The sequence below is a fragment of the Larus michahellis genome, chromosome 3 (genome assembly GCF_964199755.1).
Source record: "Larus michahellis chromosome 3, bLarMic1.1, whole genome shotgun sequence".
Taxonomy (NCBI): domain Eukaryota; kingdom Metazoa; phylum Chordata; class Aves; order Charadriiformes; family Laridae; genus Larus; species Larus michahellis.
Genome location: NC_133898.1, coordinates 81,485,591 through 81,510,044, shown reverse-complemented (window position 1 = coordinate 81,510,044; position 24,454 = coordinate 81,485,591). Strand labels below are relative to the sequence as shown.

General features: G+C 43.8%; 1 protein-coding gene across 10 annotated transcripts in view; it reads right to left on the bottom strand.

Annotated features, from left to right (window-relative positions):
* Positions 1-738: 738 nt before the first annotated feature.
* The window catches only part of SESN1 (sestrin 1), an 81,298-nt gene continuing 57,582 nt past the window's right edge, over positions 739-24,454 (bottom strand). For 3 of the 10 annotated variants that reach the window (XM_074580981.1, XM_074580980.1, XM_074580984.1), the window contains 9 exons: positions 10,645-10,710; positions 9,521-9,721; positions 8,351-8,533; positions 6,755-6,997; positions 5,408-5,555; positions 4,450-4,562; positions 4,012-4,202; positions 3,610-3,754; positions 739-1,889 (listed from right to left, as the gene is read on the bottom strand). In XM_074580981.1, the coding sequence (XP_074437082.1) occupies positions 1,803-1,889; positions 3,610-3,754; positions 4,012-4,202; positions 4,450-4,562; positions 5,408-5,555; positions 6,755-6,997; positions 8,351-8,533; positions 9,521-9,721; positions 10,645-10,710 (1,377 nt within the window). In that variant the 3' untranslated portion in view covers positions 739-1,802. Of the gene's footprint in view, positions 1,890-3,609; positions 3,755-4,011; positions 4,203-4,449; positions 4,563-5,407; positions 5,556-6,754; positions 6,998-8,350; positions 8,534-9,520; positions 9,722-10,211; positions 10,535-10,644; positions 10,711-16,204; positions 16,272-17,145; positions 18,385-24,454 lie in introns of those variants that run through there. The other 7 variants (XM_074580990.1, XM_074580988.1, XM_074580982.1 and 4 more) reach the window with 7 other exon arrangements.

Below are 24,454 nucleotides of genomic sequence, written 5' to 3'. Positions count from 1 at the left end.
AAATCTTCATTTAAATCTACCTGTGAGCTTGGGAAAAATCCATTTCTTTCCTGCTTTACAAACAAGGCTCCGACCTTCCTATAAGCAGGTAGGAGGTCCTACGTTTGAGCGCACTGTAACACCACACCCGCACCCCCCCCCCCCCCGTTACAGGTGGCTGGAGCAGTGTGGCCAAAAGAGTTTGTCATTCCCTTGTAGCAAATCCCCCTCCCGGTGCCTCTCACCATACAATTCCTCAGGCCAAGTGCCCGGACCTGGCTCTCCTGCTGATGCCAGACATCCTCTTGGCACTAGCCTTTGAAAATCAGCAGCCTCATGTGGAACTAAGTTCAGTACCAGAGGATTTTAAGACCAGTTTAACTCTCAAAATAACATTTAGACCTAGTCATTGATTATATAAACATACATTTGGAATCTCCAATCATGTCACCCCCGTTACCTGTGAGGAAAGAGAAGACCCTGTACAACAGAGTACACTGAGGAAAGGATGGAGGACTATGGGAAGGATGAAAATCAGGAGTATATGAGAGCTGTTCCTACTATTGTTTTAGTGAAAACCTAAATCTATTTTTTAAACTTTGTGTTCCCCCATCACTTTAGACTCGGTTGCAAAAAAGTCACGGTTTGTCATTTTACATGTGTTTGCTCAGTTTCTGTCTCAAACATTCTGAAACTGTCTTTGAACCAGTAAGTAAACCAGTAAGAACAGAAGCGTAAAGTTAAACCAGACAAAAAACAGCAAGAGAAAAAGTTGTTACCTTTATTTAAAAAATACCAATAATACTGACAAATTTAAAAAGCAATTCACACTCATACAAAAGTATTCATGTGTTCTCCAAAACCACTGTATATTAAACGTCAGCATTTTAATCACGTTCTGATTTACTAAAAATAGATGGTTTTTAGCCTAGTTATTTAAGCAACTGCAAAAAATCAGTAAGACCAGCGTTGGGCATGTAATACAGTAGGACTGTTTGGCAGTCTAGAACAACATTCCCACACCTTGTCCTAGCTCCTGGAACAGGTATCGGTTCATCCTTGAAAAAACAGGACAAGAAGCTACTCGACACTTGACGGAGTCGGATCTCTCAAAAGCTCTGAGGACTCAAGTCCTCTTCTTTCCATAGGAAGACCATTGCACTTTGGAGCTCACCAAATAATGCTGAACAAATGTCCTGTAGCATTTTAAGGCTAAACTATTTGAGAAAATTGACTGCTATCTTTCAAATTATCAGTGTGGACAGAAGAGGTTTAGTTCTGATTAAAGAAAAAAAAGAAATCTAAATAACAAGGCTTTTTTTGAAACCACACACAATAAAGGCTCAGACAATAGCAGTGCTCACTTTCACTTTTAGCTTAACTGGAACAGCCTGTGTCTGTTCACTCCACCAGCACAAATAGCAGCATCAAGATTTTCTAAAATTATTCTCAGAGGGAAAGCAAATGTCATCAAGTCCCACTTCTTGTCACGCTCCAACTCCCGTAGTATTTGCCTTAACACAAGATCTATATATCTATCATTTGCTATATTGCCACAAGTTCATAGAGTGTCCCGTGCTGTCTAAAGCCAAAATACCATGAGCAGGCAGCACTTCTGCACGACCCTGTCTTTTCAACTGCCAAGCGTTCACTGCCGAGTGGCGGCAGTGATATTCCAAACACGGAAATAATAGCTGAAACTAAAGGAGTTATGGCACAATGGGCATCTTAACTTTTAGCTACCGTTGGTCCTGAGGCTTCGTATCTTCCTCTGCCACGCTGCAGCTGCAGAACATTCCAACGTCGACAGGCAGCCGGAGACATCAGGTCATATAGCGAGTAATAGCTCTCAGAGCATAAAGTAGTTCGGCTTGCATCCGAGCTTCTACCAGAAGCAAATTTACATGGACCTTTGGGAAAGGAAAGAAGTTAAGCTTTATTGGCGTGCTCACAATAACGCACCCCAGCAAAAGGAAGGCTGTGGGGCTGTGGGTTTCATATTAGTGTTTGTGGGGGAGGCGCTTTGTGTTTCGGCTACCTGCTTCTATCTGAGCAAGCGCTGTACGCAGCACTGCAGCACGGGGCCGCAGCGGGTCACAGGTATGCCAAAGCAGGGCCTCTGGCTACCTTCAGAGGAAAAGGTAGTCATCCTGTAGGAGATCGACTGCTTTAGCTGGAAAAAAAGTGGACCAGCTTTCAAGCACATAAGCCCTTCTTCAGCAGCAGACTATGCATAGCCTGAAAATAATTAATTGTTCAAATTGAGATTAATAAAGTGAATCGATTAGTTAAAGGCAAAAGGGTGGCTGGTACCCGTGGAGCAGAGGGGGCTGTTAGCAAAGGAAGAGGCCATAAGGTCGTTTGTCCCTGTGGGACAGAGAAAGCAACACACAGGTAATTATCACCTGGACAACATGGAGCAGTTAGCTCAGGGGAAGCACATGAGAAATTGTAACATGCCATAAAACTCCCGTCTCTGCTGAGATAGAAGTGTTCAGCAGCTACAGGAGGTAAGAGTTTTTTCCCCCAGCTCATCTCAGTGTCCCTTTGAGGATGAGATCAGAGACCGTGGGGGCGAGGGGGTGAAAAGCATTCTCTCACTGACAGCAGGTTGGCTCTCAGTTTGTTCTGGCATGTAACGTCTGTGTTTGGTTCCATTCGCATGATTTCCATGAGGACGGATGGTGACTGCATTCAGTGACAGGTACATGTATGATCCTGGGATTTTCATGGCTATGGAGATGCAAAGTTTTGGGCTTTAAAGGATTTGTGTGCTTGAAAAACTTGTCTCTAACCCTTAGTCTAACTGAAAAACGAAAAAAAAAATGTCCCTGCCCATGGCAGGGGGGTTGGAACTAGATGATCTTTAAGGTCCCTTCCAACCCGAACCATTCTATGATTCCACTTGAACAACCTTAATTCATTGCAGTTATAGTACCCCTGTTATAACTGGGTATCTCTAAACTTTCACAGGGAGTTTCGCAAGAAATAGAGCCTCTGATGATATGAACACTGATTAAGGCACATTTACATTTCAGCACCGTATCAGCATGCATTTTAAGTCGTGCCTAGAAATCTTTTTCCAAAGAAAAAATGGAGGATGGGAACTTGATGGAGCAGACATGCAAGAGTTAACAGCAAGAATTATTACTGGGAGGTGCAATCCAGACTGTAACCCAGCAGCAGGACTTTAGGCTTTAATGCCAAGTAGCAGCTTTGGGGCCATTTGCACTAAAAATGACGTCAGGACTGCAAAGCCCTTGGGCAGCAAGCGAGCGGCTCTGCGTCCAAGGCAAGGGATGGACCTCGCATCACCTCCCTGGGACACAGGGAGCACCAACCGACAGCGGAGGAGAAAGCTGCAGTCACAGTGATGCTGCGCCATTTGCGCCTCTGACCTCCCCATACAGTTCAGAGCTTGCGCAGTCTGTGCCAGCTGTTAGCCAGCAAGTGTGCAGCTGGAAAAGAAAAATTATGTCTTTTGGGAAGTACCACACCTCCTAATGAGTTTACTGAACGCAAGTAGAATCCCATAACATCAGCTAAAGCCCGATAGCGGGGTGGCTGCGGCTGTTAGTGTGGCAAACAGATCTACCGGCTGCGTCCCTCAGCAGGCACGCAGACTGTTACCTTCTCAGAGTGTTCAAACTGCCTCCAGAAGCTATCATACATTCTTTTTGTGGTCTTTTCAGGAGTGCAAACCACAGTCTTGATATAAACTTTAAAGCTGCGGTCCAACAACTGATTAATTTCACCATAGTCATAATCATCGTATCTGTTCGGAATGGAAAGAAAAACACTTTCATTTTCAAGAACGAGGTATTTTACTTGCATTGCTTCTAACTTCCTATGGCAAAATAAATTTTTGTGTAATTTATACCACTACTGGCCCCTCCCCATAAATAAAACTATGTTTTAAAATACGTGCGCATTCCTCAATGCTTTGCTTCAATTTGAGAAAGAAAAAAAAAAAAAAGGCCAATGCTAACATAACAAGTCTGATGTGTATAAAACAAAAGTAGTAAAACTGACCTTATTCCAAACATACAGTGAATATAGTTCCAAATAGCTCGTCTTAGCATTGAGGTATCCACATCTTTGTGCATGGCCATTGTGTTGTAAGTCAGATTATAAGCGATATGAAACTTTTCATCAAGTAGTTGTCCCACATCCGGGTAGAGACGATTAACCAAGGAATAGCCATGGTCTTCCCAGGAATAATCCTTAGAATAAGTAAAAATGCAGAATGGAGCATTTTAGAAATGAACTTGTGAAGGTCTAGCACTTCAATGTAATTTATCTCAGGGCAGACAATGAGGGGTGGGGCAGGGGAGGGCTGTTCATTTGCTTGCTTTAAGCCTTCTCATCCATGGGGCAGTAAGTGCCAGCACAGCAATTTCCCGTTTGGTACCTGGCGCAACGGACCGATTTTGCACTAAAGCTCCTGACAGCAGCCCCCGTCCTTGTTACCTGCACGCGAAACGTGGGCACGTGCATCCCATGTCTGGAGAAGTCTTTGTAACCATAGCTGGTATCCTCAAAGTGACGAGACACATCTCTTGTTGGTGCCGATTCTTCATCTTCTGTTAATTTCAAACAGAATTTCACACAATTTCAGTACAAACAAATTGGAAGTGTACTAGCAGAACTCAGAAGAATGGGAGTATCTGTGCTTTTTAAATAAACACACAGTTTCACTGGACTACATGTATGAAAATTCTTTGGTACAGCTCAGTGTAACTGCAACTGTGGTTTTTAGAGGCAACTCCATGAAAAACAAACTCAGATTCTTTCTTATGGACAAACATCTTTTTCTCCCTTCTTTTGTCTACCAGTCTTCAGCCTATCCCCTAAGGCTACGGGACACTTTGCTCCTAATTCAAGGAGTCTGTAAAAAACGTCAAAGGAAAATCGGTTTGGGAACAGAGAGCTTATTAAAAAAGAGACCTCTAAGATGTCCATGCCAAGTTCATTTTAGAGGAAACTCTGTTGAAGAGCCCACAACAACCCTCAGCTCGTAACAGGTTAAGTATTATCTCACAGTCATCTGAAAAGTAATGTTTCATACACTTAAACAGCTAAGTTCGTTAAGGACTCCTTTTTACAACATCTTGTGAAATACTTAAATCTCTTGTGAAACTCTTAAATCTCTCAAGAGAGATATTCCATTTCTGTTGGAAATTTCTATTAAACGTAGTGAGTATTATGGTGTGTTTAAGAGAAGTCATGAATCTTGGCACTACGTTGCTTTTAAGTGTTCCTGGAAGAAAACAAGTCACCCCTAATTTTGATTCCTTCAAAGAAATGGTAATGTTTTTGAGACACCTAGTAACACTTTTTTTCCCTTTTGCGGTAGTTAAGTATTTCTTAAGTGATTTGGAAAAGTCTAAATAAATATATATATATATACACACTCCAGCTGTTCTACCTGAAGAACAGACGAACATGCTTTCTCTCTTCTCTCTTTCAAAACGCGTAGCCATCTCTTCTTGGCTGGCTTCCTCTTCATCTCTACACTCCTGTAGCTGCTTCATTTTCTCCATAAGGGCTTCAACTTCACAGACAGACTCCGTAGACTTGAAGAGGAGAGAAAAACATTTCATTTCCATGTAACAAGAACTGACGATGATGGCAGAAATTGTCAAGCCGGAAAAATTAAATGCAAGCTATGTCCTTCATTTACATCTTTAAATACTGATTTTTCGAGGAAAACAGCTCTTGAAAGAAATCTGTGCTGACCCAACAGTTCACATGTAGTCATCATCTTTTCTCAATTGGATCCCTGGTATTTTTGCATATTTTAAGTATCACAGCTTTTTGGAACAAGCGGTTCTCACACTGAAATTAAAGTAATTTCTCTTACTTAATCTAAATGTTTAACAACTGAAAAACAAGGAGCTGTAACAGAATTTCTGATAGAGGAAGTAACCACAATTTACTACCCAACTGGTTTTTTCCCCTTTCTCTGCTCAAAGAGAAGAAACACATTGAAGGAAAAAGGAAGAGTGAGTGTAAATGGAGATTTAATGAAGCCTCAAAGGAAAGCTACTGCAAGAGAATCTTATTTCACAAGAGCTGTTTTAACACCACAACACACTATTAACTCAATATCTGGCCTTGCAAAAATCCATCGTCACAAAGCAAAAAGTTATCTTCCATTTATACTGTTCTGCCCCTTCCCTCTCTGCCTTTTGCAGTTGGTTTGCTCCTTGAGAGAACCAGCGAGCTCCAGCAGACAAAATTTAAATGTCACACCAATGCTTAATTCACATCAGGCTTTTCACTAAGTGGAAGCAAGTACAGATCAGTGAGCATAAGTGCTGCAGGCAGGAAATACTGTTTTAGAAACAGAGTCAGAAAACTGTGAATGATCCGTTGCGTGATGTATCGCAAAACATTCAAGGGAACAAAGTCAAAGACTGGAATCAAAGAAAAAGCCAGCCTTCCACTGCACCCATTCCTGGCCACTGCTGCTCAGGACATGTATCATGCTGAGGCCAGGAGTTGTTTCAGTTTGCCTGCATGAATGACAAGAGACCCAAAAAATAGACAACTGAGAGGCTGTATCTTCGTCTCTCCCTTCGGTAACTTCGCCCAATTTACCAGCACCATGTCAGCTTCTCCTAAATGTATCTTTTCAACTAGGAAACCCTCGTCTAGATTAGGCTGATCAAGCCCGCTCTCACTGCATGAAAAGTGATGGGCATCCTCCACGTATTAAATTTACAAAGAAACTATTACTATAGAAAGAGACTTTGATCAGACAGATACTTACTGGAATACTTCCAGTTGGGCTGGCGTGAATTTCATCCACCCCATGGTAACCATTTGTGATATCGCATATGCAATAGTTACTGACAGAAGGGGGCCTGAAGGTGTGACCCCCTTCGCAGTCGATCTCCGGGCTGATTCCACAACCGAAGGTGAAGGAAGCAAGGGAGTGGTAGTGTGTAAGGAGAACGACGGCATGGATCAGCTCCGCGAGGGACCAGCTGTTCTCTTCAGTCTTCAGAAGTTGCTTTAAAGACATTGCAAGGCAAAAGTGTTAATTTTAAAAAGTCCTTCAAATGATCCCACCTTAATGCAGTTTATCAACACATTTCTTTACCAGATAAAATTATTTTTATGACGCCCACAATTGCTTCCTAACTCTCTGCTGCCATTAGTGTGCTCAGTGTCCTGTTACCAGGTGACCTGTCAGCCGCAGGCTCACGTCATTAAGCCACGGAGGAGATGACTTCTCTCACCTCTCTGGCCCTCAACTATTGAAGCAGTTGGGGTTTCTATTTTGCACCACACAGTTTGTATTGAGGCCAGACCAACTCGCATTGAAATTTCACACCTCTGATGAAGATGCAACCACAACAGTCGCATGTTTCTTCAACTGGTCTTTACAGTCTCAGTAAAACCCTGGCAACTCCTTGCAGATCAGCTGTGTAAAAACCTGGCATCAAGGCTGGGCTCCCTCCATCTTGTCCCTTGTGGGTGGAATGCTCTGTATTTGACAAGAAATTTCAAACCCCAACTTCCCCTTCAGGCAGGAAAGTGTGGGAGGTTCGGGGCCTTCTGGTACAGAGCACGCGCACCCTCGCCCACAGCCCGGCGACCTGCCTCCCAGCAAGACCTGCCGCTGCCTCTCCACCTGGCAGACGGCGCCGACAGAGTCCCAGCACCCACTTCCTCCTTGATAAGGGTAAAGAGACAAGAAGAGGAGGAGGAGGGGGAGGAGTTGCTCCAGTAACCAGGGCCAGGCCCAGGGCAGGCATGCCCCTGCCGTGAGAGCTGCCATCGCTGCACACAGGCTGCATGAACTCGAAGCTGGCTGATCCGGGTAGCCCTCAGAGGAGGGGGCAGCAGAAGCAGCCGTTTGGTGTCTTGTTGGTGCTGCAGTCCTGGCCAGCTTGTACCACCACTGCTCCCCTGGGCTGTTCTGCCAGCCTGCTCCCTCCAACCCAGCCTGAAAACTAAGCACGTAGACCAGCAGCAATGGAGACAAATGTGGTGATCGGTGTGTTCAGCCTCACCTCTGGCAGCATCTCAGAAATGCTGAGGGGGTTCCGGCTACTGACAGCACACGACTTAAGGAAGCGCACATCTGAGCACATCCTCATCGCACCAACAGAATTCTGACATGACAACTCTGAAATGTCAGAGTCTTGTAAATTAAATTTGTTTAAGACCAGCAATGATCACACTAGTTTTACAAGGGCACAAGTGATATTGTATCATGCAGTATCACAGTGATGTAACACTGAGATGAAAGTCAGTAACACGGAACACCTTTCACCCTGTCTGGCTCTTAACCCTAAGAATCTGTGATTGCATTACTGAAAAATAAGGGTACAGTCACATTACTCCATGGAAGATTTACCTCGATATGTTCCTTGGTGATAAGCCAGGGTCGGTGAGCCAACATTTTGTTCAGTTCTCCTAAATTTTGCAGTTTTTGAGGTGCATTTTCCAGACCATTCAACCATTTAGGGTCTCCGCCGACGTGAAGGAAGTCATTCACATGGAGGTTAACAAGGTAAGAGCACTGATGTCGTGCCGCAGCCTAGAAAGGAAAACACAACTGTGATACAGAAAGCAATTACAGTAAATACAGTAAGCAAGCTTTATGACAAATACCGTAAGTCATCATTTCCTTAAAATATTCAAGAATAAGACTTGCAGTGATCAAAGGCTGAAGTAAAAAAAAAATAAAATATTGAGATTAAGGCATCAGCCTGTTTTGACTAGTGTTCTCACAACATAAGTATTCTTCACTCATAGACATTATAACTATGCTGGCTACAGCTGCAACATGCCTATATCCGTGGAGAAGTAAGTACAGAAGTACAGAATATCCATGGAGAAGTAAGGATTTATTGTACATCCTGAAGCAAGTCATCCCTACTGCATAGTACTCTCCAGCAGGGAAGACGCAAGGCTGCCTCTAGGTGAATCTTTACCAGCTAAAACAAAAGCAGGTTTTAGAATGCATACAGCAAGAGAGACTAAGGGCAGCTTTTCAGCAAAGAACAGACCTAGTATCATTTATTCAAACCGTAATACTTTCCCCACCAAATTAAGACACAGCCCAAAACTTTGGTTCAACTTCAGCAGACAAAAATTTTTGCACTGGCAGATTGGAAATTATGAAATCAACCACTTCTGTCAGAAAACTTGCTTAGAATTTAGAGATTCAGAAACAGATGAAGGGACTATTGAGGCAGAGAGAGGTGTATTTAACAGGACACACACAAACAAGCTTTCTTGAAAAATAGTTTCAGAGATACTAAGGAAACCAAAAATAAACAACTGTCTTATTTTTATAACAGATTTTTTCCCCCTCTTTCTCCCAGTCCTACCGAAACTATGAACATAAAGTACTGGTCTTATGAAACAATTTGTAAACCAGACACAAACAAACCTACTCTGTTTTTCCCCTTAGCTCCTGATGAAATGCCTCTTCAGCTAGAAACTGCAAAACACGGTAATAACTGCTATTAAACAAGACCAGAGACTGTTGCCAAAGTGGCCGTTTCATGTTCCAGCATACCATTATCCCGATGTAGTGTCGGTAATGAAGCGGGAGCGGACCATCCATTTGCAGTAGATAGTGCTGAGTTTTCAGAAAGCTTTCAAGATACTGTGGGTGGAAAACCATCACCAAGGTAACGTTGTCCAATCGGCCCAGTGTAGCAAAAGATTCTGCAAACAGCGCGTGCATCATGGCGTCTTCGTTTCCCACTTGAATCGTCTGATTGAACAGAAAGAGCAATTAGTGATACTGTCTAAGAAGTACCAATAAAATAGTAAATAAATGTATTACCACAGCCCCCAGAGGCCCCAGTGAAAGGAATTACAATATAAATCTATTAATGGCATTAAATCAGTGCACATAAGGCAAGGCACATAAAATCCCTTTAATACGTCTCATTTAGAAGATCACAAGTGGTTATAACAGCAAAAGCAGATTTTTGCCTTTACGCTTTCCCTTGTGCAACACTGACTTCTCCTTTTTAACTGTCTCACCTTCACTCTCTTGAATGCCCCAAACTGCTCTAACTCAGTTTCTTATAACAACAAGGTAATTGAACAATTATTTTCACTGAGGAAAAAAGAGGCAAAGTAGTAAAAAGTTTGCTGACAAGAGAGAGAAATAAAAAGAAATTGAAGCTTAAGGCTCCACAATTCCTAGAAAACCACAGGCATATTCCTAACCTCTCCTCTGCTCCACGTTCTCTTACCAGACGATCAGGAGAGAAGCACGAGAAGTGCTCAGCCACAGACAGCACTTTGAAGCTTCTCAGATTATTCAGAACGGTAGAGGCAGCTCAAGTAAAAGCAATCCCAGAGCAGGGGGGCAGGTGCCTTGTGGACCAGTAGGAAATTACATCCGGATGTTCACAAGGAAACAGACGCTCTTACACAAAACAGTATTGGGTTTCTCTCATGCTAGACAGCAGTGAAGGAGGGGTCATAACTATTCTAAAGCTCCCCAGGGCTCTCACTGCTTCTGTACACTAGAGCTGTGGCCAGCGTCTCACCAGGACTCAATGTGATCACGACTGAAGATGTTACACAGCTCAGCAGCTGTCCTGAAACCAAATGTGGGTTACTACTGAAAGGCTGTTCCTTAAAAGCATAAAGTTCACTGTGTACTTGAAAACAGTACCACACCTCCTTCTCGGGGATGAATCTGCTTGGTCCGTGTCCCAGTGGTCTAGGAATTCTTATTCCAAGTTCCTAGAAAAGAAAATTACACCATCTCAGCACTTAGTTGTAAACAGCTTTTTAGCTGTGGTTGCAAGGAAGAAAATAATTCCCCATTCAGAGCTGGGCTTATTTGGGTACTCACGGTACTCTTACAGGGTACTTTTACTAGTACCATTTGTACAAACGCAAATCATTTTTTATACAAGTGCTTTATAATTAGCCACGCTTGTTTACAGTGTACCGTCCCGCTCCAGCAACAAAATACTCAACAACAAAGGCCCTGCCAACCGAAGACAACACACACAAATTTATATGCACACACACACACACACTACAACCTGGTTCACAGAAAATTCTGCACAAAGCATATTTTGGCAGGGTGTCCAGGACAAGGAGTTCAGTACAGAGCCGGCTGCTGTGTAGCTATGCCCGATACAAAATGAGACTGATGTGTGTGTGCACATCCGCAGTACGCCAGCACATAACACTCTGTGCATCTGTCAGGAAATGAAACAGCTGTAACCCTAATCAGATTTCTTTTTCCCCCACCTCAAAGAGCTCTCAGACTGCTGAAAGTACCTGATCCACATTTGCATCTGCTTTCTTTTCAAGACAGATAAATAGCTATTCACGTTGGGAGGGAGAGAGGGGATTTTGCTCAAGCAGAACAGCAGCAGCCACATCCTCGCACACGCTTCTGTGGACATGTGGCCTTGCAGGTAAGAGGGAGGAGGCTGGATGCCCCTCCAGCAGTTCACTGCTTGCCCTCTCCCCTCAGCTCGATGGACCATCCTGCCAGACCTACAGCACCCTGGGCCCTCTCTGCAGCCAAGGAGCAAGTTGCAGAGGAGACTGGGATGCATTTGTGTCCTGCCTGTTAAACCGCTCCCTTAGGAAAGGAGGGAGAAACGGGTTCAAGGGCTGTTTCTGCATTTGGCACGGAGCAGCCCTCAGAGAGGGCACGTCAGGGTCCATGGGACATGTACCAACATGGGACACAGCCTCACCTCGCACACTCACCCGTGCCCACCTTCCCAGATGGGAATTGCATCGCTACAGAGGCTCAGCCCTCCCTCTTGTGCACAGCGCACAGTGCAAACCAGCTCTCCCAAGGGGATTACTGCATGGCCAGTGGCACGGCTTCCCCAGGAAAGATGGGAGCCCTGACACCCGAAGCAGCTCCAACAGGACAGCTGATGGCACGGTGCTCTTACAGATGGAGGGAGACCTGGGATTAAAGCTGTGGGTGGAGCCGAGTGCTAAATACTAGGCTATATATCAACTAATGGTTTGGGCTCTTATCTATTCCCCCTCCCCTGCTTTTAAAACACATCCATTGCCTCCGTTCCATAGCCCAAACATCTTTTCTGATGATACCGACCCCATCCAGGTTCGCAGCTGGGTTTAGATAAATAAATACTGTGTATTGAGACAGTTCAGGCTAGACAGAGCAGAGGGGCACCTTTAGCTTTTTAGGCCTAAAGACCAAATGGAGCCTCTAAAAGCCGCTTGTCAAATTCAGTTTTAAACTTTGCTACGTTTTCCCCATAGATAAAGGTTGTTATAAACAAGCAACACTGGTCTCACTTACTATTGCACTTTTTCTGTCTTTAGCTGAGGTTTCTATTTGCACGAGTTCATTGTACTAGAAGCAATTTTATTAATCAGTTACTGTTCCCTGAACTTTCCCCCAAGATTAAAAACCAGCTTCAAAAAGCCAGAAACAGTCAGCGCAGGTCTAAGTCGTAACTACCAAAGTCCATCAGAGTCTGAGGGTCTCCTTACTTTCTCAAGTCTCATTTGGATAAAGCAAGATCAAGTGGTAGCTCTTACACTAGGGCTTTTCACATTTTCCCTGTGACAGTAAAGTTTGCAACGTAGGTTTTTCCTGCTGAGGGTCCTAACATTCACAAATTTTGCCTCTCAGTCAAGTCTCCAGCAATGCCACTTGTAGGATGGAATTTGTATCTTGAAAACACCCTCTCTACTTTAAGTTCTACCACAGCTTCTTATCTCAGCTACAACAACCCTAGTAAATTAGGGAAACATCTTACATCCAAATGACAGCAAGGAAAAAAAGCCTGTATGCATCATTTAACTTAGCAGATGCCTGCAGTTGTCTGCCAACTCAAGCACTCCAAGAAAAATACACTTTAGTTTAATTCTCGAAAAACTACATTTCAGTCTTCCCCTTTCCCAGAACAGTTATAGGAAGAAAAAGACCCATGACTTCTGAACCAGAGATCAGCAAGCTGCTAACATATTTTGCCTCACAATTTAAAATACATCAGTATCAAAACACTTAGCATTTTTTTTTAAAGCATGCAGAGGCCAGACCACTGTCATTACACTGCCTAATTACAACACTTCAGTAAAAACCAAACCCTCTCTGCAAAGTGACTTATGTTTTTTGGAGGAATTGAAGAAGCTGCTTTGTTTTCCCCTCAGGAGAGAAAGCATCCTCCTGAAATCATGGCACCAGCCTCGTACTTTAGAAGCCCGGGTTCGGGTCTCTTCTGACAGAGATGGACTTTGTGAAGATGAGCCTCAGTTTACCATCTCAGAATGGGGATAAATATGTTTCTTCCAGAGGGTACTGAGAACAGAAATAAGCTTGTTGCTGTACGGTGCACAGTTACCACAGTCATGAGCATTGTATAAATTCTGACCCATTGGAAATCTTCTGAAAATTGTTATTCTTCAGTTACAAGCTATGGCAGACCTTTTAAAAACTCTCTGCCCCTCTTTTTTTCAGAAGCAACATTTAATCAAGTTCTCCTAGTACATGAGAAACAACAGGCATCTCCGTGTGCTCCCAGTATCCCAACATTTCAAATGCTATATAGACAATACAGTAACAGTTCTCAAAACTGTCCCAGACTATCTTCCCTTCGTTTTGAACATATTTCTATGCTCCATGATGCCCTTCACTAAGCCTCCATCTTCCAAACAGACTCAAGCAGCATTGCTCTCCAGCTTTCCCTCTCAAAGGCAAGACCAGCCACACCACCACCATGTCTCTCTCCTGCCCCTTCCTCCTAAGAAGCGCCTCACCTGGAGCACTGACAAGCACTTGGCGAAGCAGCCGGGCCTAGGACAAGCAGCAGCTGCAAGCAACCGATATTTATTTTGGTTATTACAAAAGTATAAGCAACTTTCATGCAATTCCAGACCACCGAGTTGCACACCAAAGTGACCTACTTAGTGCCGTGTTTTCTGCATCAAACTTCTCCTGGCTTTTTTCCTCCTGTTTGTTAACCTTGCCACACCACTTCCACTCAGTCTAGCAACTCTGCAGCTGAATACAGCTCCAAGCTCAGCAGAAAGCCAACCACAACTGAGACTTTAGGTACAAATAATACATAGTAATAATAATAATGCACCAGAGGCACTCCATCTTCAAAGCCAGAACATAAAACTCAGATGGCTGCAAAGCTGAGCACCAAGGGTGTAACAGATTTCACCTTCAACACCCAGAAGCTCACAGCTAATGGAGCAAGGTGGGCCTCGCCAGGTGGCAATCCACTCCACTGCTCACCTTCCAGATGTACCTTGACAGAGAAGCAAGATTTTAGCCATAAAAATGCTGTATCACTATGCTGGTGGAGACCTCAGAAATCACAGAAAAGCCTCCTCTTTCCCCTTGTGTAATGTAGCTTGTATTTCCATGCAGCCACTATTATTATTTCCATGGGAACTATGTTCACCAGATACCTACCATTTCTGAATCTACATGTCCCTCACCACTGCCATATCTGAGTATCTCATCTAATGTATGACATTAGATGACATTCATGTAACATTCCTGTGAGGTAGGGCAAGCGTATTATCTGCCATTTAGAAAAAAACTTGAGAAACAGAAAAGCTACATGTCTAACAGAGGCTGCTAAAGTCTTCTGTGGCTTGAGCTGAGCTCTCTCAAGTCACGGGCTAATGCCCTAACCATCAGACTGTGTGCCTTTTCAGAGACTTCTCAACCAGGAAATATGTTTTATGCAAATTTACACCAAGAAACAGCTCTGCAGAGCTGAGACAGAAGACTTAATGAGACAAGTCTGCAAACTTAATTATACACTTCCTGGTTGCCATTCCCTCTCACCAGACTGGCCCATTTAGTACATCCAACTCCACAATGCCAACCAGACCAAAAATGTGTACTGCACGCACATATAAGCAGAGAGAAGACCACTCTAAAACCACAAGCACGTATAAACTCACTCTATTTATGGCTTTTCTGTATCTTAAGACTCAGTCGATAAAGCCCACTTTTAGGTAATTTTTTCAAGTGTCTTGTCAAGAGCAGCATTCCTACAAAATTTAAGTAAAAGCCTGAGGTGGAAAATTGAACTGCAAATGCTTAGAAGAGGGGCTTTAATAATTAAAGTACAATGTGTATAACCTCGGTTGGTAATAAAGCATCATCTACTTTGGTTCTGAACCTCTTTAAAATATAAGCGAAGAGAAAAAAAGAAGAGTTACTTCTAACCAGACATCAGTATCAGAAATTCCACCCAGAAACACCAAAGCAAAGTCAGAAGCCAAGACGCAGGGCTGTCGTGGTTTGGGCTGGGCTGGCCACTAAGACTAGACAAGAAACCTAACCTTAGCTAAGGAACCTAACCTTAGCTACAGCTCCTGCTCCATAGTGCACCTAAAATGCTTTTTTCAGAGCCCTGTTCCTCTCCCACTACGGGCTCCTGGCAGCTCGAGCTCTGCCTCTTATCACAAAACCTCTCCCAAAACTCAATTATAGTTCTGTCCGATGAGTATGGGGACTGTTACCAAACTGTTAATTTTCAGTCATTGAGGATTCATGAGCTGAGCACCAGCAACGAACCACAGTCTTCAGACTGCTTCCCTGGTGTTAGCACAGTGAGTCACTTTGCTCCCCTCAAGTACAGTCAGTAACAATATCAAATGTTTTATCTCCCAGAGAGACTTATTTACATACATACTTAAGCCTCCCCTAAATGGCAAAAAGAACATTTTAGCATAGACAAGCCACCGGCGAAGTGAAAATATGATTATCAATTTACTTCACTAAACCACATTTGGATTAACATCTTCATCTGAATCAGCTGTGTCCTGATTAAGCACTAAATACTGCTAGATTCAAACAAAACTGTATGAAAATCACACACTGTAATGTAATATAAAACAATCTAAAGGAAGGAACCAGAGAAGGGAAATGAGTCTGAGGTGACCCTTTTTGGAGGTACCATCTTCCTAGAAAACCAGTGATCGTTTTACATAATCCAAGCGCATTCGTATCCGAGCTTAGGGTTAAGAAAGGCACAATGAACTGTGGGCTAAAAACTCTTCAACACAATCTCCAAGCAGAATTAAACCCTGCCCCCCCAATCTGCCAGTGCTGAAAATTCAGCTTAGTATACTATGATATATTTGCAGCTGACACTAAAAATACCCATTTAGACTTTTATACTCTTATAGGCTAACATGCCTTAAAGCATCAAAGCGTCCAAGAAGCTCGCGCTGCATTTCCAAGGGAGACTTTGGCACTTACCAGTCTCCGAGACCCAGTGCTGCTGCTTCACTCACTGTGTCTGGTTCCTGCTTCCCCTTTAAAGGTCACCGACAGCAAAACCTCACTGGTGGTGACACTAACAGGCTACAAATTTGGAGTTTCCTTGTTTAGGATCTTAACAACAATGACTGGCACAACTGGCCTCACCGGACAAGTTATTTATCACCAAGCTGATACATACTCATCTTAAAAGATGTATTTTCAGTTCTGCTAAATACAGTACCTCCTGTAGTTTCCTTGTCAGATGGGCAGCTTTTGGAAATTAAGGGATTAAGACACAAAGAGTAGTGATTAAATATGATTCTTTTCTTACAAACACTAAAAAAAAAAACCCAACCAAACAATAAAAAACAATCCCACAAATCCTACACCGTTTCTAAACGTGGGGCTAAGCACAACTGGCAGTTTTTCCTATTTTATTCATTTACCTAATCCAGAAGCAGCTGCAATTGTTGAGGCTTTCTCAAACCAACCATGATTCACATTAAAATGACAGAAAAATTATCTCAAAAATGCCCATGTACTCTAAATTTTTATGCTGGTTCCATTTTCTGGGTATCTCACACTGTGTCATTCAACTGAAGCACTAGACATGTCTGCACTTGCATGGATTTGAAGAACGGAGAACAAGTACTCCCCCTCTGCTGCAAAGCACTTTGTTCCACAGACCTACCACTCTTCACTGGAATTAGAGCACAGCAAACATTGAACTGTTTCTATTTCACAGAGAATATATTATTCTTATATGAATTTAAACACTTAAATGACTTTATTTTAATTTAAATACCAGTAAGTGTATTTTCTGTGGAAGTCTCCAAGTCCTTTGAAATATCAGATTTTAAAAACATGCCCAACTAGTTTATGTGACTTGATTCAAGACAGAAATCTAGGCAAGCGAGTGTGTGCCCGAGGTCACATACCCTGTTCACACCGGCAGGAAGGAAAGGCCAGACTCCTCAGTCTCAAGCTCTGACACCTCTTCTCTGGTCATCTTCTAGGACCGAGCAGTAAGAGCAGGTCCAACTGGAGTAGTCTCAAGGCACCTAAGTGCTACCTACTCTTCCTCAGCAGTAATAGCTCTTCCTGAAGTGGTTTTCTGACAAAACTGCCTAGAGACCACAACCCAATTTACTTTTGATTTGAGCTCACTGAAACCAAGAGGCTGAATTTCAGTGACTAGTGCCTAGCTTTTCTATAGGCTAGTTCTGTAACGCCTACAATGAAACATAAAGTATTAAAGGGCAAAGGATTTAGAAGGAACCTCTGCAATTTCCACGCTGTAAACACTGTTTAAATCAGTGACACAGAAGGAAACAAGTTTAAATGTGACAGTTACCGTTTGCATTATGTAGACTTTACTGCTGGATTATGTCAAAGCAAAGCAACTTGTATCCGACATGTACTAGATCTGCACAAACCAGAAAAATACAAAATAGTTTCTGTGGCAGCCTGAAGCAGTTTGAGGATTTAAAAGTTTTCTTTAAGATAAGAAATCTTAACGTGGTGACACTAAGAAATTTTTAAAAGAGATCCAAAGCAGCATTTTAATTCCTGTCCAAAATAACACTACTGACTTGTACTTGTTTACAACTACAGCAAGCTCTTCTCTATCAGAAAGGCAGGACCAACCCCACTGTTTCAAAAGGATAATCCAATTCTGTGCAAGAACAAAATAAATACCAGGCAATTCAGAGGCAAAAATTAGTTGGATAAAGCCTAAAAACCCAGCAGACACCCCACCAGCACCCACACAAGCGGTACACAGCCCTTCTGGGATCAGGTGGCAACGGGGAGGATAACGGCAGCACCTGCATTGTCACTGTAGCTGGACATCCCGCAGAAGGGAACTAGAAAAGACCAGCAAATCCCCCAAAGTTACCCTCCAGTAGCTCCGAATCCCACCTTCCAGCAGGGATTTCTCCCTGGGGATGCTCTCCGGGGGAGCACGACCACCACCCCCGGGGGAGGGTCAGCCCTGCGGGGGGCCCGCCGCGGCCCCAGCCCCTCGCCGCCCGCCGGGTACCTGGGTGCTGGGCTGGGGGCCGGCCTCGCCACCCTCCCTCCTGCCAGCGCTGCGGGGCTGGGGCTGGCCCCGCTCCCCCGGCAGCCCCGCCGCCGCTGTGCCGCACCGCCCACAGCCGCCGGGGCGGGCCCTGCCGGCGGACCGGCCCCCCCTCCCTCCCACCGCGCGGGCGGAGCGGCGGCCGGGGGGCAGCTGCCCGCCGCGGCCCGCCGGTTGCTCCCACCGCCCGGGAATGCCAACGAACGGCAGGGAAAGGGGGAGAAGAAACAGCAGCCGCTGCAGCGGGGTAACCCCCGCCTCGGGGGCAAGTGGCCCCGCAGAGCCCCAGGCCTCTCCCAGTCCACCCCACCTACCCAGTTCCTCCGTGCTGCCCCAGCCCGGCTGGGGACCCACTCCCCCCGAGCCCCGGTCTCCCCCGCTCCGCTCTCCTCCCCGGCACGGAAAAGCTCTTTGGACAACACTTTTTTTTTTTTTTCTTCCTCTCCCCTGCTCCTTATGCAAGAGTTTCTATCTACCTTGTCTTGAAGCAACAAAGTAATTACGGCTTTTAAACTGAGAAATCGCAAGAGGTTAGCATTTTGTAGATATTTGTGTGACTAAGTATGCTGCTGCAGAAATTTGGCCTCCTGCCTATTCCCAAGATCATAACAGTCCTGGGCAAACATGTGTTTTGCAATCGCATCAGCAAAACACTCAGCCTTTGTTTGCAGCAGGCTGTACTTCTCTCGTTGACCCCCCAGGGCTGTAAACTCTGCCAGATGCCTTCCATCTCCTACCTCTTTGGGTTTGGGATTTTATGGCATCAATTATTTAAAAAAAAAAAAAAAAAAAAAAAAAACCAACAAAAAACCAAAACCCAAGTCCCTGAGCTGGCCCACATGACTATTGGTTTGGGGATTTTTTGGTGTTCCACAGCACTCTTAAGATTTACAAAACTAAACTCTTAGATTATTTTCCTTCAAATATTTTGAATTAAAATAAAATATGACAGACCCCAAGAGGAGAACTTCTATTGCAGTTTTAATGGGAGGAGGCCAGGACAGCTCTGAACCCCTGAACATACTCATTTCGGGGAGGAAGGCTTCTGCCTACAATTCAGGCTGGTTGGTTTTGAGTCCTACCAAGCTATCTAACAACAAGCAGGGAAATTCCATGACACTGAACTTTACACTTCTGTTAAATGTAAAACCGAACACTGAAAAAGTGTTCACAGGCTGTTCCTGTTATGGGTGTACGAATCGTGCTGCGAAATGCAGAAAACACCAAGGACGGTCGGGGGAATGTGGCAACATGACTCAAGGCAGCAGTTCTGCACATTTCTAGTGCTAAAGCTTTAAAGGCTTCCTTTCCTCTCCACTTTCCAAATACCCTCACCTCTCTGGGCCATGCAATTAACTCTGGAGAGCCAAGGGATACTCTACTTCTGAAGTTTTAGAAGAAATTATGAGGTTAAGTTACCTAGAGATGCCCAGGTACCACAGCTCCTTACTTGAGGCGTTGGCTTTAAGCTGCTAAATTGCTCCAGAAGAAATGAAGTGTGCTTCATACCTACTTGCACTTTATAAAATGCTCAACAGAAGCATGGAAAAGAAGAAGAATGCAATACTGGCAAGGAAGGTTGCATTTTGTGAGCCAGTAAAATAAACTAATTAAGAACACTGTTTAATTCCCACTGGCTACTTCCTTACTTCAGGCAAAACATAACAAAAAGAGAAGGAACGGGCTCCTCTTGCAACACAGGCAAAGAACTGGCTTGCACTCAGAAACACTGTCAAAAAAGAGAGTAATTACCTGAAAGCTGAAATGCAAGAAGATGCCTCACCATAAGAAGTCTTCCTGGACGTGAGATGAAAGGTCATCCCCTTCAACGAATTTGTTAACACCCTTGGAAGAAAACAGGGCTGGGGGTGGGGGTGGGGGGGGAAGCAGCATTCCCTCAGTTCCCTGAAGTGTTTTTCCCCCACTGTGGTCGATTGCCCTGCTTGGATATTTGTGAGGAAGCCTGTTTATGTTAACATTTGTTCCTATACAAAGAACCTTGGCAGATACAGATTTTTCTCTGACATTGGCCAAGGGAAATTCTCATTAAACAACCAGCTGAACAGCAGAAGGTAGGAAATTATACTGTGTTCTTTGCTTTCTGTATCAGGACAGATGAAGGCCGTGACAGCATGTCAGAAAAAGCATGTACAAAGGGGAAGAGGAAGTTGCACAGCTGTAACAAACAAATAATAATGGTCTTAAAAGCTCTCCCATATGGCTGGAGTACACGAGCTCTGCTCAGCCCCCAGGTATGTCTCTGCCTTAGCAGAATCTCATCACCCCAGTCTGCTGCAGGCGCTTTCTCCACCCCAGCCCTCACACAAGGATTTCCAAAGTGCAACTCCTACAAACTGAAGAACACGCAAAACTGGGCCATGTGCTGGTCTAGCAATCAGTACGCAATTGTAGACTGAAACTACTTCCATTTGGGGGCTAGGAAGACAAGCTACATGAGCAATTTCAAGAGGGAATATGGTTTGACACCAGCACAAAGCCCGTTTGGGTACTAATGAGTGCAGAACCCAGTGCAGCCAGGGGACACAGGGACAGTTCTAGGGTACAGTTTGCATAACTTGAGCACTCCCCCGTGGAAACACAATGGTATGTTTGACCATGTATCTATGCAAGTAAACAGAGATCGAGTGAAATGCTCATAAGGGAAAAAACAACAAATGTTTAATGTGAAAATATCAATAGATACCAAGTTTCCTTTCACCCAGAAAGAGTGTATGATAGATACACGTGAAATCACCTAAAGCAAACACCACCTAAAGCATGGAAACATACTCTTTCATAGCAAGCGTTTCCATAAAAGCTGCCTGCACAAAAGGATGGCATTTAACACCTGTGCTCTCTAGGTTAAGTCATCAGAAATACAGTTTTTCCTTATTGCTGCTTCAGTTAAAGAAATGTCCTGGTGAAGCTAAAAGGAGACCAACCAGTTACAACATGAAAAGCCTGATCCTGCAAACACATATGTCTGCATTTAGCCGCTGTAACTTGGACTGGTTCCATTTCAGTCCAATAGGGCGACTTTTTTTGAGTCAAGTTCAGCACAAACAGATGACTCCAAAGAACTGGCAAGCCAAGATCTTAAATTCTTTCCACAGAAAAGCTATCCAAGCAGGAGCATTCAAAATGCCTGTTACTGCAGTGCCCTGGACATCCAATTAACATCTCGGAGGATGATCAGATGATTCTTTCCCAGGAATATTTACAAGTAAAACCAGATAATTCTTCAGGGCTCTGAGATACCCAACTTGTATTAGTTCTTAGGACTGGATTTCTCTCGCCATTTTGTAGGGTAGCGCCAGCTGTGGCAAGATGTAGCAAGCTGAGCAGAATGGATGTAAATACCAGCACTCACGTCTCAGTGTGAATGGGATTTTGAACTGGTTTGATTTGCATTTGATCAAAACAGATTCAAGTTCAAATCAAGTAACAACCCAAGCTTTGAACCCCCCGAGACGGCTGATGGCTGTGTCCGCACGGTATCTCCCATCTGCAGCTACGCCAGCTGAAGAGGTTACAGTACTAACCCGGGTGTCACTGTCCCCCGGCAGGGGGTACGGGTCTCTCCCCTAAAACCTGCCCACCCAGCTGCTGCAAACAGCACTCAGTACTGCTTAGTCAAAGTAAGCGATCTCAGAGAACTACTTTGGGTTGGGGAAGTTTTGATTTTATTTGGGTTTTTTTAATTGTATTAACTCATTTTGACTGAAAGAGGTTAGGCATTACTAACAACGGCCGGCTCTCAGGGGACATAACTCCTAGTGAAGAAGCAGCAATAAAAGCACCGGAGCAAGAATCTCTTCAACCAGAACAGCTCGAGCAGCTCCACCTAATCTGGTGCCTTAATGAAGTCACCAGGTGTTTCAGCAATGACTAAACAGCCCCACGCCAGCCGCTCTGAACATTTCCCTGTGGATTCCTCTCGTTCCTTGCTGTCCACAGCCACTACCCTTTTCACAACAAATTTCAAATGTATCTCCTAATCTCTTCTATCCCTTTATTATACATTTGTTATTTCTAAAACGGCAAAAATCTTTATCATCGTAACAATATGGGAGGCACAGCAATCGAACCATTCATTACGGTGATGAAAGAATTTAAATAGAAGAATATATCATCCTAGCATGCAGGTCAAGAAAAAATGGGCAGTATTTCAAAGCATTCTTCTTGATTTAACCTTAACAATCTGATTTGTTAGCCTTCACAAACCCCACTCTATTATTAGAATTAGTACATAATTCTAGGGAGGAAGATAAACTGTATTCTCTGTACAATCTACATTCTTGCTGTGTGTGTCGAGAAGGATCAGCCCTTAGGAACGGCATTGCACCTGAGATCTTTATAATAATAACAAAAACAAGTCATTTAGGAGAACAGAGGGCTGACAACTGGGCACATCAGGATATAAGTTTAGACTAATATATATGTTTTTCTTTTGTAGTCTTTAGGCTTGCAAGGCTTGCTAAGACTAAACATTTTACAATATTCAGAGATTATATTTATAGTTTGTTCTTCAAACCTTATTCATCCTTGAAATACTATTTTTCTATTTCTAGCTCTTTCTTACATGCTGCTTTCTTAATGGCCACATCTTCAGCTTTACTGGTCAAATGACTTGCAAATAATCAAGGGGTTTTGCGAGTAATTACAGATCAGGTCATTCCTAGCTCACTGTATCCCCACCAAAAGACCCAGCATCTTTTCTCTCAGAGCTGTTCTCACAGTTGACAGACTTTAACTCACCAAGTTCCAAGAACTCCAGTGGCTTTAATCTGTTCCCTGAACTATTTGGTTCATCACTCAGGATTCTTATTCCCCAAAACAGGCATTCTTCTGGTAATTTCTGCTTTTAAGATTTCCACAGCTTGCCGCCACCTCTAGACCACAAGTTGTTTTGTTTTTTCTCTCCCCAAAGCATGTTCAAATTTAACATTCTCTTCTGCAGTTATTAGGTAGCAGAAGTACAAAGTTTAATGTAGGGAAGTTGATCTCAACTATAAGAAATTGAGATCTGGAGATTATTCATGCTTTGGCAAGGACATGAAAACAGACTTATGGTTTCTAAGACAGACACACACATAGGTAGAGATTAAAGATGCATATCTAAAGTTTAGTAAATTGAAAGAATGTTTTACCAGATTATTCTTCCCCCTTTTTATGAGGGTACACAGCTCCTCCTAGGCTGATAAACAGCAGCTAAACTATAAAAGTTGTTTGTCTGGCTTGCTGTGAATACCCAGCGTTACAGAAGTGGGTTCTTCTGATACTGTTCTGAGGTGGCTCCAGGCTCATGCACTACGTAAGAATACTCTGGTTAACACACCCCTAAGCTCCCCCAAAAGGAAAGTCCGTGTTAATTAGTTTAATAACTGACCTTGGTAACTCACAGGTAACTTCTGATCTTTTGGTGGCTAGAGGGTGTACGGAGAGGGACCAGTTGTCCAGCTGCAGATTGCCACTCTCTGGGGAATGGAACAGAGCAGGCTGCCAGCCACTCTGCAGTCTCTCAGTACTAAATAAACATTAATGTTTAAAAAAACCTAATTTAGCCTTAATAAAAGAGTGCATTGGGAGTTCAATCAAGAAAAATAAAACTTAACACAGCTCACAGGTGTCTAGAACTGTTTTGGCCTAAAGAGGTCTCGCCTCTTCCCTTCAGTTAGCAAAATGCTGGGTCACAGCAACGCCAAGACATTTTGCACAGCTCCTTGGAGCTGGGATCCATTTTACTATCCTTTTCTCAGCCCCTCTCCCCCCACCCCCTCCGATGAATATTGAAAAGGGACGAATATCCTTTCTCAGTTGATTGAAAATTCACCCTCAGGAACTTCCTGCAACTCCTAGTCCTCATAAATGATTCAGTTGAGAGCAATGAGACAATGCAGTCCCCTGCTTGCTATGCTACCTGGAATGCTGTCTGACCGTGCTTCACCGCTGTCCTGTAAGGATGCTGTTGGAAGGCCTGTCCTACACAGATGGAAGCTGCCTTATCACTCTGGGCAATCCACTGCAAACAAAACCTTTTTGCACAATGCAAATGTGTGCCTTCAAAGCACAGGAAGGCCAGCTGAATCATCTCTGTCTGAGTTTAAGGCTTCTGGGTTTTTTAAACTGCGTTTCACCCCAGAAATAGTCTTTATACGGAAACAGAA